Raw genomic sequence first — 14863 nt, 5'->3', positions numbered from 1 at the left:
CAGTATTACCACAAAAAATATTTCTCCCAAATTCACATTTGAGATGTTAATGAGACCTTCAACATTTGTAGAGTTTTTACAAACCTCATGCCAAACAGCTAACCTTGAAGATCACACTGCAGTGATCCCTGAATCAGGGAAAATCCCCCCATGGGTAACAGGGTGAATCAACAGCAGAGAAAGAGGGCATTTGATGAAAGGTTACAGGCCCAGTCCGCCATAATGATCATCACTTCAAGCCCAAATTGCCACTAATTACTCTGATTTGCTCCAAGGGTCTGGCCCTGTCGGGAGCGAGCTACACTACATAATTTTAACATCAGTTCAACATGAGTGCAGCCAATCAAAAGAGCCAAGCACCATTTCCTGCTCTGTGTCACTGAGGGCTGTCCAACGAAGCATTGTCGGTCGAGCTCATAAAGAATGATAGAGGCCTCTAGTGGGCAAAACGCCATTTTAGCATGGGCAGCGCCATTAAGAGTTTCCACCATGCCTCCGACATTTTAAATTAGTCAAAGTAGACAACTGGGGGGGATTCCTATGGATGTTTGCCTCACTGGCGATGCCCATGCTGTCACTGACATTATAATAGCAAAGATAGAAAGATGAGTCTTCTATCTATCTCTATGGTCAAGCTGCACCGCCCAGTCCTCTTGACAGCTGTCAGCCAGGGGAACGAGTCAGCACTGCGCGCCTCACATGCTATGCTAGCCCATGTTCAATCTCTCTCTAGCTCATACTGTTATCCCCCTTTGCTTCAAGATATCCACTATCATCCCTGTGCCCAAGAAAGGGAAAGTAACTGAACTGAATGACTACTGACCTGTAGCAATCATTTCCTTCATCATGAAATGCTTTGAGAGGCTAGTCAAAGACCACATCACCTCCTCCCAACGTACCATTGAGTGCACACTGCCAGGCCTCCAGGACACCTACAACACCAGGTGTCGCAGGAAGGCCAAGAAGATCATCAGGGACCTCCGCCATATCATGCTGAATAGCCACCACCATTGAGCAAGTTGAGGAGGATAAACTCCTAGGTATGACATTGGATGGTCAATTATCATGGGCAAGTCATATTGACAAAGTTGTTGTGAAGATGGGGAGGGGTATGTCTGTTAGAAAAAGATGTTCTGTGTTTTTGTCACAAAAACCAAATGTACTAGTTGTTCGGGCTCTGGTCTTGTCCCATCTTGATTACTGTCTGGCTTAGAACAGAGCAGCACACCTTGCCCTTAACTGCAGATACAGAACTAACATCAACAACATGCATGCCAGTCTTTCCTGGTTGAGGGTTGACGAGAGAACTGCTTCTCCAAGTTTTTATGAGAAATAATACTGTGACGAAAAATCCAGATTGTCTACATAATCAAATAACATTCAGCTCAGACATGCATACATACAGTACACAACATGCCACCAGGGGTCTCTTCACGGTCCCCAAGTTCAAAACAAATTCACGGCGACGCACAGTTTTATACAGAGTCATGATCTCATGGAACTCCCATCTCCAATTTTTCAATTTGTGTGTCTGTCCTTGTGTATCAGTGTTTTGTTACTTGTTGTGTTTATGTTTTTTGTGAACCCCAGGAAGAGTAGCTACTGCTTCTGCAAAAGCTAATGGGGATACAGGTAAAGAAATAAACAAATGTCTCAGCATCATTCTAGTAGGCCATGTCTCAACGCCCAAACACTAGCAATATCCTGGCAAGACTGATGCCACTGTTACCAGACATTCTCAATAATTTCATTGGGATCTTTAATTTACATTTCCTTTAGCCAGGGCAGGGGGCAGGGGACAGGAGAGGAGAAGGTGTATGGTGACCGTACAGGCATGCAGCCCAGCCCCCAACAATGTACACCTGTCACGCCCTGACCGTAGAGAGCTTTTTATGTCTCTATTTTGGTTTGGTCAGGGTGTGATTTGGGTGGGCATTCTATGTTCCTTTTTCTATGTTTTGTATTTCTTTGTTTTGGCCGGGTATGGTTCTCAATCAGGGACAGCTGACTATCGTTGTCTCTGATTGGGAACCATACTTAGGTAGCTTTTCCCCACGATGCTTTGTGGGTAGTTATTTTCTGTTTAGTGTTTTTCTGCACCTGACAGGACTGTTTCGGTTTCGGGTTCTCACTTTGTTATTTTGTTCTAGTGTTCAGCGTAAATAAAAATCATGAACACTTACCATGCTGCGCTTTGGTCTGATCCTTCTTCATGCAACGATGACCATTACAGAACTACCCACCACAAGCAGACCAAGCAGTGTGGTATGGAGGAGCAGATAGTTTAGGACTCCTGGACATGGGAGGAGATATTGGACGGAAAGGGACCCTGGAGACAGGCTGGGGAATATCGGCGCCCGAAAAAGGAGCTGGAGGCAGCTAAAGCTGAGAGGCGGCGATATGAGGCAAGGCAGCGCAGCAGGCACGAGAGGCAGCCCCCAATGTTTTTTTTGGGGGGGGACACGGGAAGATTGGAGGAGTCAGGCGAAAGACCTGAGCCAACTCCCCGTGCTTACCGGAAGCAGCGTAGTACTGGTCAGGCACCGTGTTATGCGGTAAAGCGCACAGTGTCTCCAGTGCGCGCTCATAGCCCGGAGCGCTATATGCCAGCCCCCCACAAGTGCCATGCTAGAGTGGGCATCCAGCCAGGGCGGATTGTGGCAGCTCAGCACGCTTGGTCTCCGGTGCGCCGTTTCGGCCCAGTGTATCCTGTGCCGGCTCTGCGTACTGTGTCTCCGGGGTGCTGGGACTGTTCAGTTCGTCCTATGCCTGCGCTCCGCCCGTGCCGGGCTAAAGTGGGCATTGAGCCAAGTGGAGAGGTGCGAGTGGTAAGCACCAGATCTCCAGTGCTCCCCCACAGCCCGGTTCGACCTGTGCCTGCACTCTGGAGGGGCCGGGCTAAAGTGGGCATTCAGCCTGGAGGAGTGGTGCCAAGGCTGCGCACCAGAGCTCCAGTGGTCCCCCACAGCCCGGTTCATCCGGTGCCTCCTCTACGCACCAGGCCTCCTGTAGGTCTCCCCATGTGTTTTGTATTTCTTTGTTTTGGCCGGGTATGGTTCTCAATCAGGGACAGCTGACTATCGTTGTCTCTGATTGGGAACCATACTTAGATAGCTTTTCCCCACTGATGCTTTGTTGGTAGTTATTTTCTGTTTCGTGTTTTCTGCACCTGACAGGACTGTTTCGGTTTCGGTTCTCACTTTGTTATTTTGTTCTAGTGTTCAGCGTAAATAAAAATCATGAACACTTACCATGCTGCGCTTTGGTCCGATCCTTCTTCATGCAACGATGACCGTTACAACACCCTCCCCACTGTGGTACATAGACATAATAAGGCTCCCACTCCAAAGTGATCAGCATTGAACCCATGGTAAACTATCAGCTGTATTGGTCAGCGATATAGGACTTTATTGTCTGATTTACTGTCTTATTATCGCCTCACTTAATATCAGTTATCATACAGGCCGGGACTCTCTTACAGAAATGTGTGAAGTATGATTATAGTTAATTGTACTTGAATACCAAATTGAAAATGTCTAATCATCGGCCATACAGATTGGTCTTTCCCTCCAGAAATAGAGAAAGAGACAATGCTGGTAACCTCAGTCCAGGATTGTATTTATTTATGTTTTTCAAATCTTCATTTTGGAACATTTCAGATGGGACCTTGGCTCCAATGAGAAATGGTGTTCCCTCATCCTTCTCTACAAATGTACAGTGGTGAAATTGAGCGAAAGTGGATATTACAGTATTACAGTAACTCAATTGGACAGGGAATGTGGCAGAGCCATGCCAAAAACTTGAGAATGTGGGAATAGGCGTTGTTTGGCTGCCAATACCGTTTCAATTGTTGCAGCTCAGTCACCTAACAAGTGTATAAACAGGTATACAGACAACACACTTTTCGACAGACAGGGGAGCGCAATCTAGCAGTGGTCAATTAGCTCATTTTACACAATAACATTTTAAATGATCTTTGAAACAGTAATAATATAGTATAGTATCATGCAAAACTAAATAATATCGCAAGGACCAGACACTGCACCATGGGGGCAAGTTATTTGCGTCTGAGAAAGTCTATTGGTGTATTTATCCAATAAAGATAATGAGAAAATACAATTATGCATAAATTATCCAAGCTACCCAAAGTACTCTAATCCTGTAGGGTATCAACCTAACACAATTTACAGAGCGTGGCATTTGAGAACAAAGACATATAATATGTTTAGCTATAGTAATATATTAAATGAGCGTGCAGTATGTTGGTGATAAGCACTTATTTACAACAACAGATGGGGGGAGTCTACACAAAATTAAACATTTGCAGCAAAAATGAAAAGTCTGTTTGAAAGGGTGCACTTCATACATTTAATTCTACAAGGTCTTTCAATTAAAGCATTACTGCATTGTAGCATGCAGCTTCTGCCGTCCTCAAATGCCAACATAGGATTTCATTACTAATTCAGTTGTAACCATCCCGTGCATTGGCGTGATGCTAATGCAATGTGAAACGTGCTGAAAACACAGTGAAGAGACTGTGTTAGTCCCTCTACCCATTATACACAGTGGGACAACTCTAAACCTTTAATAAGTGCATTCTACCTACCATAACATATCCGAAAGACAAAATCTACAAAAACAAATTGTGCTGGGTTTCATTTATATTTTCAAAGAGTCCTCTGCGTTTAGCTTTATGCAGTTGTTGTTTTTCTGAAGCTAGCAAGGCTAAGAGATGCACTGATGAAGGAAGACAACATGTGCCTTGGAAATCTACCCTACAACTGTGAGCCACGTCACAGGGCTGCCTGCCTCTGCCTGGCCGTGGAAGGGTTTGAAGTGCGTAAGTACAGAGCGCCAGTGCAGACTCGTTATGCCTCTAGCTGAGACTGGCGAGCGAGCTAAATGAATAACTGTGCCAAATAACAGCTCATTAGAAATCAGCAGATCCCATCAGGAAGATCAATGTGAGACGCCAGCCCCTTCCTACCTCACTGGATCTACCTTATTATTTGTTTCCTTCACGCAGAGACGATTGTGTCTTTGTCTTGGGTGCAAATGTCAACTCAGCTCATCTGCTTACAGCGTGAGTCAATTCCGACTGTAAAACATGTCAGTAAAACTCACTAACCTTTGTGTGTATCCACTAACAGCTTACTACTTACTGTGCAACCCCAGTGTTTAGTCACTTTGGCTAATACATACCTATGTGGTGGCATGGAGTCAAAGGTTCTTGTAATTCCATTGTAAATGTCATCTAGTACTAGAAGACGGTGTAGTTGCAAACGCCTCTGTGAATGTTTCAATTCTACACTGAATGTAATTGGTATTTGGATTACTTCACTGTGACAGAGTCAATAAATACTACAAACTGGGTGTCTTCTATTTATAAACAACTTCCATAAATGTGTCTTACGGCGGTCCAAGATAATGAAAGACAGTTTTTCTACCTTTGAGTAGAAGCATGGCAGGTTAAGCCCCCGTTGCTGGGGGTTTATTGTTAGAAAGATAAATGATGGGGAAAGCCAATTAGTTTTGCTCACAGACATTAATGCTTAGGTAATTATAAAGTACATGACCAATCAGTCTCCACTGCTTTACAACGTGGACAGACAGCCATAAGGAAGACACCACTGCCCCTGCACCTTTGGAAGCCTTGCAAACCCCACAGCTATAGACCATATCACTGAGAAAAAAAAATGCCACTTGTGCTCTAATGCAGGACAATAATAATGTTACCTAACCGATGTGAACATCTGTTTGGACTACAAAACTCTTATCTTTGCCTGAAATGCACAGGTCAGTATTTTGTAAATGTATAATAATGGTATATCTTCCCCCTGGCCTTATCTATCATTTAGTCGTTACCAACGGAATGAGAGCAGCTTAATTAAGAATGGCTTAGATGGATTTCATGTATTTTTTTCTATCCATTTCATGTGATTCACAGACGAGAAATCGTCAATGGTGTCTATAAGTGGTCTTAATAATACGGTCCACATATCACTCTGTGTTCTGCCTCAGTGACTTCATTGTTTCTGGGATCCTATAAAAAAGGATGTGGGCTGTTCCAGAGACGATGGAGGCATGCCTTTTTACACATGAGATAAAACAGAAGTCTATATCTGACATGTCAGGACCATTACATGTGTGGATTCCCTCAGAACAAGGGGACAATTGACGGCTGGAAGGTGCGACAGATGAAAGGGGAGAAACAGAGACCTACACTGAGAAATTCAGCACAAGCAATTGGCATTCGTCTAACACTCCTGTTAAAGTAGTTCAAAACGGAATATTTTGAGTTGTTTAATGGTAATGAAATAGTTGAGTGTTGTTACTAGTGTAATAACAGTGTTACTACAGAGGTATAACATGTTATAAAGTATTACCTATCAAACAATCAAACTGCAAAAAATGTATTGCCTTGAAATGGAAATCTGAAGTAGCTGTATCCCAATGGAGAAAATTACTTACTGGTTGAGGAAGTCAGAGACATTTTACAGAATTTGGCAACCCTTTATTGATTTTATGGAGAATCTCCCCTAACATCACATTGATTCCATCTAATCCACAGGTAATTTTGCACACTCAATGTACAATATGTAGCCTACTTCAGGTGACCATGTGATCTAATTAAGCAATAAGGCCCAAGGGGGTGTGGTATATGGCCAATATACCACGGCTAAGGGCTGTTCTTCAACACAACGCAACGCGGAGTGCCTGGATACAGAACTTAGCTGTGGTATATTGGCCATATACCACAAACCCCTGAGTTACCTAATTGCTATTATAAACTGGTTACCAATGTAAAAACAGAACAGTAAAAATAAATGTTTTGTCATATTTATTTATTATTTAACCTTTATTTAACTAGGCAAGTCAGTTAAGAACAAATTCTTATTTACAATGAAGTCCTACCCTGGCCAAACCCAGACGACACTGGGCCAATTGTGCGCCGCCCTATGGGACTCCCAATCACAGCCGGATGTGATACAGCCTGGATTCGAACCAGGGTAAAAATAAATGTTTGTGTTGTTTGTAGTGACGCCTCTTGCACTGAGATGCAGTGCCTTAGACCGCTGTGCCACTCGGGAGCCCATATCCCTGGTATACAGTCTGATATACAACGGCTTTCAACCAATCAGCATTCAGGGCTTGAACCACCCAGTTTATAATGTTTCTTAATCATTTTTTAATTTTATTAACTTTTTGTCTGTTAGTTGTCTTGTAAGGAGGCTATTGTCACTTTGTTATATTGTTGTCTAATGTCTTTTCATTTCGGTTTTGAATGTTGTTCTTGAATGGAAAATTAAAGAAAAAAATAACAGTCAAATTGCAGTTACCTTCTCATCGTCTTCAGTGAAGAGAGCCCCTCCTGGACTCTTGTTGATGGCCTGGGCTACTCCAATAATCTCCCCATCACTGTTGTGAATGGGCATACAGAGGAGGGACTTGGTCTTGTATCCTGACAGCTTGTCAATCTCATCACTGAAACGACGGTCCTACAATCCATGGAAGATGGAAGGACATAAGCGCACATAACAAGTATTAGTAAATTAATGTTTTAAGGCAGATATAAAGTGTATAACTCAACATCATCACTTCCTGTGAGATCCCGTGATCAGGCCCTAACTCATTGTGGAGTGTTGACATTGTGTTGCATGCAAAAATACTGTGGGAAAAACTGATCTTCAACAGTGAATGGATATGTCAACCTAAGCACCCTGCCTGACTATACCTTTAATATAGTTTTGTGTTTGATTTGAAATCTTCAAGTGCGAATGAAAGCAATATAGTTTGGCTTGGCACTACCACACTAACTTCAGGAATATATTTGCATGAGTTGTGCATTCAATGTCTGCAGACTGGATTGTAAATCAATTGATCAAGACTACTTCAAATAAAATCAGCGTTAGGTCCTGGGGCCACCGGGGAGTCAACTTGGCAATAGTCCACATCATCCCTGGTGGCTGGTGCAACATCACATTACCACTGAAGTATAAACATGCACTTCTCAATTTCATTTCATTACAGTAGGCTTTCTTTACTTCATGTGGTGAGATCAATTTTCTGTTGATTAATCAAGAGTCATCGGCCATCATAGGCTTGTGTGTATGGTGATAGATGAGGTACGGATGCAAATTATTCAATTATCATTCTGATGCAAATGAAAAGCTGTGTGTTGATGTGCCACATGATCTCATCTGTTGCACACAGACAAACAAACACAAAGGTGGGAGTGCGCTCTCTCTCTCTCTCTCACACACACAGGCATACACACACACAACCACACACACACACCTGATAGGCATCTGGGATATTGACTGTCTCTCCATGCTCAGCAACATATCCAATGATTCCCTTTCCCCAAGGAACCTGCACTTCATCCGAGTTGCTCATGGAGGGTAAAACTGTGATACCTGCATGAACATCAAAGAATTTGGATACCAATGTCTTCTTATTTGCTGAGCCTTCCACTAAGAATAAGGAACAGCGGTCTGCATCGACCATTATACACACAAACACCAGGATTTTGTAGCTGAGGCTAGTTAAATCCAAGTCGTTAGATATGTCTTTTACCAATTCCAGGAAAAACTCTCTTTCGTTGTGTTCTTTAAGGTAATATTTGAAATCGACAGCTGTGGATGGATACTGAGGTATGTTCACTCGCGACTCCAGGAGCGCGCTCAGGATGTGGGCAGTGGTTGGAGGCAACGAGCTGGCTTTTCTCAGCAGAGCTCTCCTTCTCATACTTGTCAGTGGCTCCTGAGCCCTGTAGTTGACTTGCTCATCGTATGTCCTGTTGCAATTCATAGCTTTGGACCTGGCGAAAGTTTTCCGCAGTTCCTTCTGCGATGCTCGTCTATGCGGGCCCCCATCACCTTTGCAGCTCGCCCAACTGTCTTTACAGGCGCTGACGCTTGTTTTCTCCGACTCGGCGACTGCGGTTGTACTTACTGAAGTTTTGCTTGCCTGGTGATTCTTGAGCCATTTCTCCACCATACTATGTTTCCCTTTTCTGTTTAGATAGTCCTCAAACAACTCAGGATGCGTATCCAGAAAACTTTCCACGTCAGAGAATACCATATTGGACCCTGCCATGTCGGTTGTGTTGATGGTCCTGGCTGAACCAAATCCATAAAATTGCACAATAAATTTTCATTTATAATATTTTACAGAGTATCAAAAATAAAGAAACCTAGACACTTCTGTAATACGACTTCCCTTAATCCATTCGTAACGAAACTATCTTTGAGGTCTAGGCTACATATCTTGTTGCCTTCTGTACAAAATATGATGGAGAAATTATGAGGAATATACCACCTCACCTCCAATAACATATTAACTCTCAATTGCAATTAATAAAAGCCACCTCTCATGGATGAAAGACAGGATGCAAAAAGACTCACGGACTTCGACTGTTCTTTATTCAGAGAGCAACTGCTGCCGCGCACTGGCCGTGCTTCACCGGAGTGGAGAGTGAGCAAATGACGTTGGCTATTGCCGCGTTCAAAACAACTGGGAACTCGAAAATCTCCGTCTTCCGTGGATTCAAGATAACTGGCAACGAGCTCCGATTGAGAAAAATCGTTTTGAACATTCATTCAATTCGGAAACTCGGGCATTTTTCTAGAGCACGTACTTTCCGACCTGAAGATCGCTAACGTCATGATTTTACCTCGTTTTTACGGAGTTCCCAGTTGTCTTGAAAGGACAATATGGAGCTGCTACCGAAGCTCAACTTCGGAGCTCTACCAAATCTATTATGTACAGAAATATTTAGAGCAGTGTTTCCAACTTTTTTCCCAATTGTATTTAATTTTCGAGTTTATAATGAGTAGATCAGATAAAATAAAATAACATTTATTTGTCACATACACATGGTTAGCAGATGATAATGCGAGTGTAGCGAAATGCTTGTGCTTCTAGTTCCGACCATGCAGTAATATCTAACAAGTAATATAACCTAACAATTTCCCAACAACTACCGTATACACACAAGTGTAAAGGAATGAATACGAATATGTACATAAAAATATATGAATGAGTGATGCCCGAATGGCATAGGCAAGATGCAGTAGATGGTATAGAGTACAGTATATACATATGAGATGAGTAATGTAGGGTATGGAAACATTATATAAAGTGGCATTGTTTAGTGGCTAGTGATACATTTAATTACATCAAGATGGCAAAATGCAGTAGATGAGTAATTACATGATTGTTTAAAATAAACTATTCATTATTGAATTTAGTTAGGCCTTAATATAGCCCGTGTCTATGTGTATGTGATAATAAAAACATTTATTTATTTAGGCATATGCAAAAAAAAAAAATTAACAAGAGCCTTAATCGCATTATATAGGAAGTGTGATAACAGTGGCCTCTAGTGGAAAGTTACGCTGTCACGTTCCAGAACACACGCACTCATGCATACACACACGCACACTTTTCTTGTTGTTCTTTTACCATAATTAATCTGTGCAGTGCACAACTGTTCACTTTACCATTGTGTTTATGGCTATCCACAACACCAATTCCTTGATCTCATTATGTTTCCACCAAGGACCATATCTCTTGTTTCACCTGTTACAACATTTCTGTGATGTGTAACTGCATTCTCCTCGAGAGGGAGCTGTACTCCACAATGTGGAATATGATCAATGGTCTTTCACGTTTGCACCATAGAGATGGATAAAGGACTCACCTTTGTATCTGTGCCACTATAGCATCTGTGACAGCATGGGCAGCACCATTGAGGCTATCTCCATTCATTAGTAGTCAGTTTTCTTCTTCACGATTGGCTGATCGCTCCTGATGACCCGGTTGGACATGACTCCAACAGGGTCACCAGGAGGGATCAGCCAATGGTGGAAAAGTTTGGCCAGAGGATGAGTCTGAGTTGTATTTCACTGTTAGTTTTAGAATTTTTTATATTTTATTACAAATATTGATAATGTATAAAAAATAATTTCAAAAAAAGAACTGGAGACTGCGTCCAAGATGTCCGACAGTTGTTTTCAACTGCCAATTCATGGACTGTCTATATATCCGGGTTGCATCTGGTTTATACAGACCAACATCACATGCACACTAGCACTCAGTGCACACAGGGTGCAGCGACGACGTCATCACCTCCAACAACATGGCAGACAGTGGATAAACATAAAATGTTAATATCTTCGGCTGTGAGTGATGTAAAAAAATGCGATGTTTTGTGTGCAAAGGTGATGACTAAAGTGTCTTATTAGGAATTTTAAAATCTGACTTGTATGGAAATGTTCTTTCTGGGCCGGGCGACAGTTAAACTGCAGTACCAAAGAAAAACTGTAGGAGCAATTTAAAAAGTGCTTCTAATGACCCCTGGCCCCTAGGGAAGCCCTCAATGGTGTTGCCAATGCTAAAATACCTTTTGGCCACTAGAGGCCTCCTTTATTCTCTATGGTATGCACTTTGCAGCATGTTTTATTCTGTGTTCAAAACAACTGGGAACTTGGAAATCTCTGAATTCCGAGCATTCAAAACAACTGGGATCTTGAAAAAAAACTATCTCTGATTGGGAAAACGTGATCATCCAACTCGAAATTCCAAGTCGGAAACTTTCTGGAGCTGACTTTCCGACCTGAAGTTCACTGACATTTGACCCCTTTTTTCCCCGAGTTCCCAGTTGTCTTGAAAGCACCATTAGCCCTCATTCATCCTATTCACACTCCTGTGTTAATAAGCTTGTGAGATAAAATGATTAAACATTCCCAAAATGTCATTAAAATTGGGGCATATTGATTATACAAGTGATGCAAGTTGTTCACACACCATAAAGTCAACTTTCATATGTTCACTAACCAAAACATTACTGTACTGGCTCTCTCCAAGAATGACCTACATTATGTGTAACATGCATCTGTAGGTTGCCTAAGTCCATCAGATGCAACTTGACCTGCCCTACAAAACACAACTGTCATGACTGTCCACAAGAATCCAAATAGGTCAGATCAGGTTTGCAATGAATAACTTCAATCAGACCCCCACTCACCCGTAGAGGGGGAAGGAAAGAACTAGTGGGGATTAACAACTCTTGTCCTGTTGTAAATCAAGGGAGAAGATCCAGGCCTACGCTCTCCAAATTCACCAAAGGAATGTGCTTTGTCTCAACAGACATTTTCCCCGCTGAAACTCTAACACATTCAAAAGCAAATACTGGAACAATATTTCTAGTATATAACATAAAAAATGTTATAAAGGAAATACTGTAACTTGGAAAGTATAACCACTACATACGTATATGACGTTTCCATACTGTGTTACGCATGTAATATGAAAAACGATGAAAGTGTTTTTGTTAAAGAGAGGGATGGGATTTGAGAAGTTAAGAGATAATTGTTTTCCATAACTTTGCACAGTGAGTAATCACCGCCCCAGAATGGGGTCAGGGAGCGAGCCAGCCTGTCGGAACTGTGCCTTTCGAGCAAAAGGTATAAATTATGGGTTATGAAACACATTGGACCAGAAAAAGCGTGAAGCGGCAGCTACACGTTGTAAAATGGTTTGAACTTTGAATCTCAACATGAGGTGGAGACGATAAACTCACCTCCCGGACAATCACTGGTATGGCTGATTAGCTGTCCTAAGTAAAGTATCTTCGAAAGCTAATTTAAGTAGGACCCTCCTGTTACTCTGCTCAAACCATCATATTATGCTACTCTCATCATCCCATTGGGGAACCATCGATACAGCTGGCTAAGCCTATCATCAAAGAAGCATCTTCAAGAGCGAACGGAGGGATAATCAACACTGTAGTTCTGTTCAGGACTACACGACAAGTCACCGGATACCGGACAACTACGAAGAATGACAACTGTAGAAGAGTTGTTGGAACCATTTTGGACAATCAGAGCCTTACAAGCGTGTCGCGAAAAGTCCCAACGCCCTTTCCAAGGCTGCCCTGTTCACCGAGAGATCCGTGGCAAACCCAGGCATTTCAAGTAAATACATTCATGATTTCTTGCTCAAAGCCAGCGGCGGTTCGTGTGCAAAATATATGGTTATTGTAGATGAGAGTAGTTTCTGAATGTGGCAATGTTAAGAGTCTCTGTCCCTCTCTCCCTCTCTTCTTTAACAAGTATCCATGTTGTCATTCCACTAGGGACCTGTTTTCAGTGTATTACGTCTCCAGTCAATAAGTGTTTATCCTGTTCCCATTTAATTAGCTAGTAAATAAATAATTAAACCAATTTGTGTAGTTCTGAATCATAAGGCTCAGGTTTTTACAGATGCAAGGTTTAAAACTTCAGAATGGTGATATGATACAAGGTTATGATTAATAAGTTGACTGTTTATAGATGTGATAGGTAAATAGGTGAATTTAATTTGTGAGATGGTAACTCCTTAAAGAACCGCTCTTGTGGTGCCCCAGATCCTAATGAGTTAATTGTTACATGATTAATTTAATCAGGTAACAATTAAACATAGTTATTTATATCATTAACTGTTCAGATTAATGTTAAGGTCAAATCACAACACAGCTTATTAGTAAAATTAGGTGTTAGTGCAGGGCTGGAACAAAATGCTGTACTCCAGGAGTAGGTTTCACCATTCAATTCAGGGTTGACCTCCCATGTAACAACCCACAGACAGAGGATTGAGAAACACTAATGGGCACTTAAAGGCACTGCATGATCAATCTGACATCTGATTTGGCAGTGCATCATTTAGGGTGATACGGCCTCTGCAGAAGTCAGGGCATTCATACTTTTGAGTAGAGCTGTTGTCAAGGAAGTGAGTTTGTGTTTATACAGGACCTCCCGCCAACCAATCATGTCAATGCGGAGCTATACAGAGCCCTCCGCAGTGATACAAAATTTGGGAGGCGCACAGCGATGCGGTACGGAGCTCAATTTCATATCTGGGACCCTCCGGAGTCACCACTTTTGCATCACACCCTCCATAACGAGCACGCAACCATATTTTCAGATCACGCATAAATTGGGTAGGGGCCTCCCGGGTGGTGCAGTGGTCTAAGGCACGGCATCAGTCTTAGTCTCACATCCTGTAATTGTGAGACAAGGTCATTGAAGTGTCCTTCAAACTCTGCCATTTTGATATATACAAAAATAAACTTACAGGGGAATTATATTGTGTGCTCCTGCCTTCAATCACAACTGCTGAATAAAACCTGTCTACAACCTGTACCGGATCTCAGCATGTGGGTCCAATTCCCTGAAAAACACATTTGGGAACTCAGCTCAAACGTCTTATACACCTGCAGCGTTAGGTCACTGAACTCAAGATGCATTTTGCGCCTTAAAAAGCAGTTTTTTTCTCAATTCATGCACCCTGGTTGGAGAGGGAGGTAGTGTTGCCTTCCTGATACTTGAACCAGACCAGATTAAAAAAATAAACAAGACCAGATAAAAAAAATAAACAATTGGGATAATTGTTTAGCATGTCATTTATTCAATTAACAAACTCAAATGGAACCATATCATGACGTATTGTCATAAGACATTACCATGGTCTGAAGTAGAAGTTACTTTCAAGACGACCCTTTGAAATTAGACTATTCCAAATCGGATTGAGCGTTTGCATTAGCAAGTATTAAAACCACTACCCATATAATTAGTTGAAACTTTTTTTGTGAAACAAATATTACACAGCTTTGACCCAATAAATTATGGAATACTTACAGTCTATGGATCAATAATTTATGTATATTAGAGCCTGTTTAACCAAGGGATATAATTTACACCATCAAAATGGAGGTACAGCTGTGAAATATGGCAACTGATCACGCAAACACCATTGAGTCCCAGCAGGTATGTCAAGCAGGCTATTCAAAAAAAAAAAAAAAATACTAAGAATTAAAGTC

At 41.9% G+C, this 14863-nt stretch overlaps 1 protein-coding gene across 1 annotated transcript in view; it reads right to left on the bottom strand.

The window, feature by feature from the left end:
* The window catches only part of LOC129821243 (dual 3',5'-cyclic-AMP and -GMP phosphodiesterase 11A), a 56706-nt gene extending 47004 nt beyond the window's left edge, over nucleotides 1-9702 (bottom strand). Inside the window, exons 1-2 of the mRNA XM_055878676.1 lie at nucleotides 8299-9702; nucleotides 7341-7499 (exon numbers count right to left, since the gene is read on the bottom strand). Coding sequence (XP_055734651.1) covers nucleotides 7341-7499; nucleotides 8299-9099 — 960 coding nt within the window. The 5' untranslated portion in view covers nucleotides 9100-9702. The remainder of the gene's footprint in view (nucleotides 1-7340; nucleotides 7500-8298) is intronic.
* Nucleotides 9703-14863: the final 5161 nt, after the last annotated feature.

Source organism: Salvelinus fontinalis, chromosome 23 (assembly GCF_029448725.1).
Source record: "Salvelinus fontinalis isolate EN_2023a chromosome 23, ASM2944872v1, whole genome shotgun sequence".
Lineage (NCBI taxonomy): Eukaryota > Metazoa > Chordata > Actinopteri > Salmoniformes > Salmonidae > Salvelinus > Salvelinus fontinalis.
The sequence above is the reverse complement of the archived record's forward strand: the minus strand, read 5'-3'. Positions and strand labels throughout refer to the sequence as shown.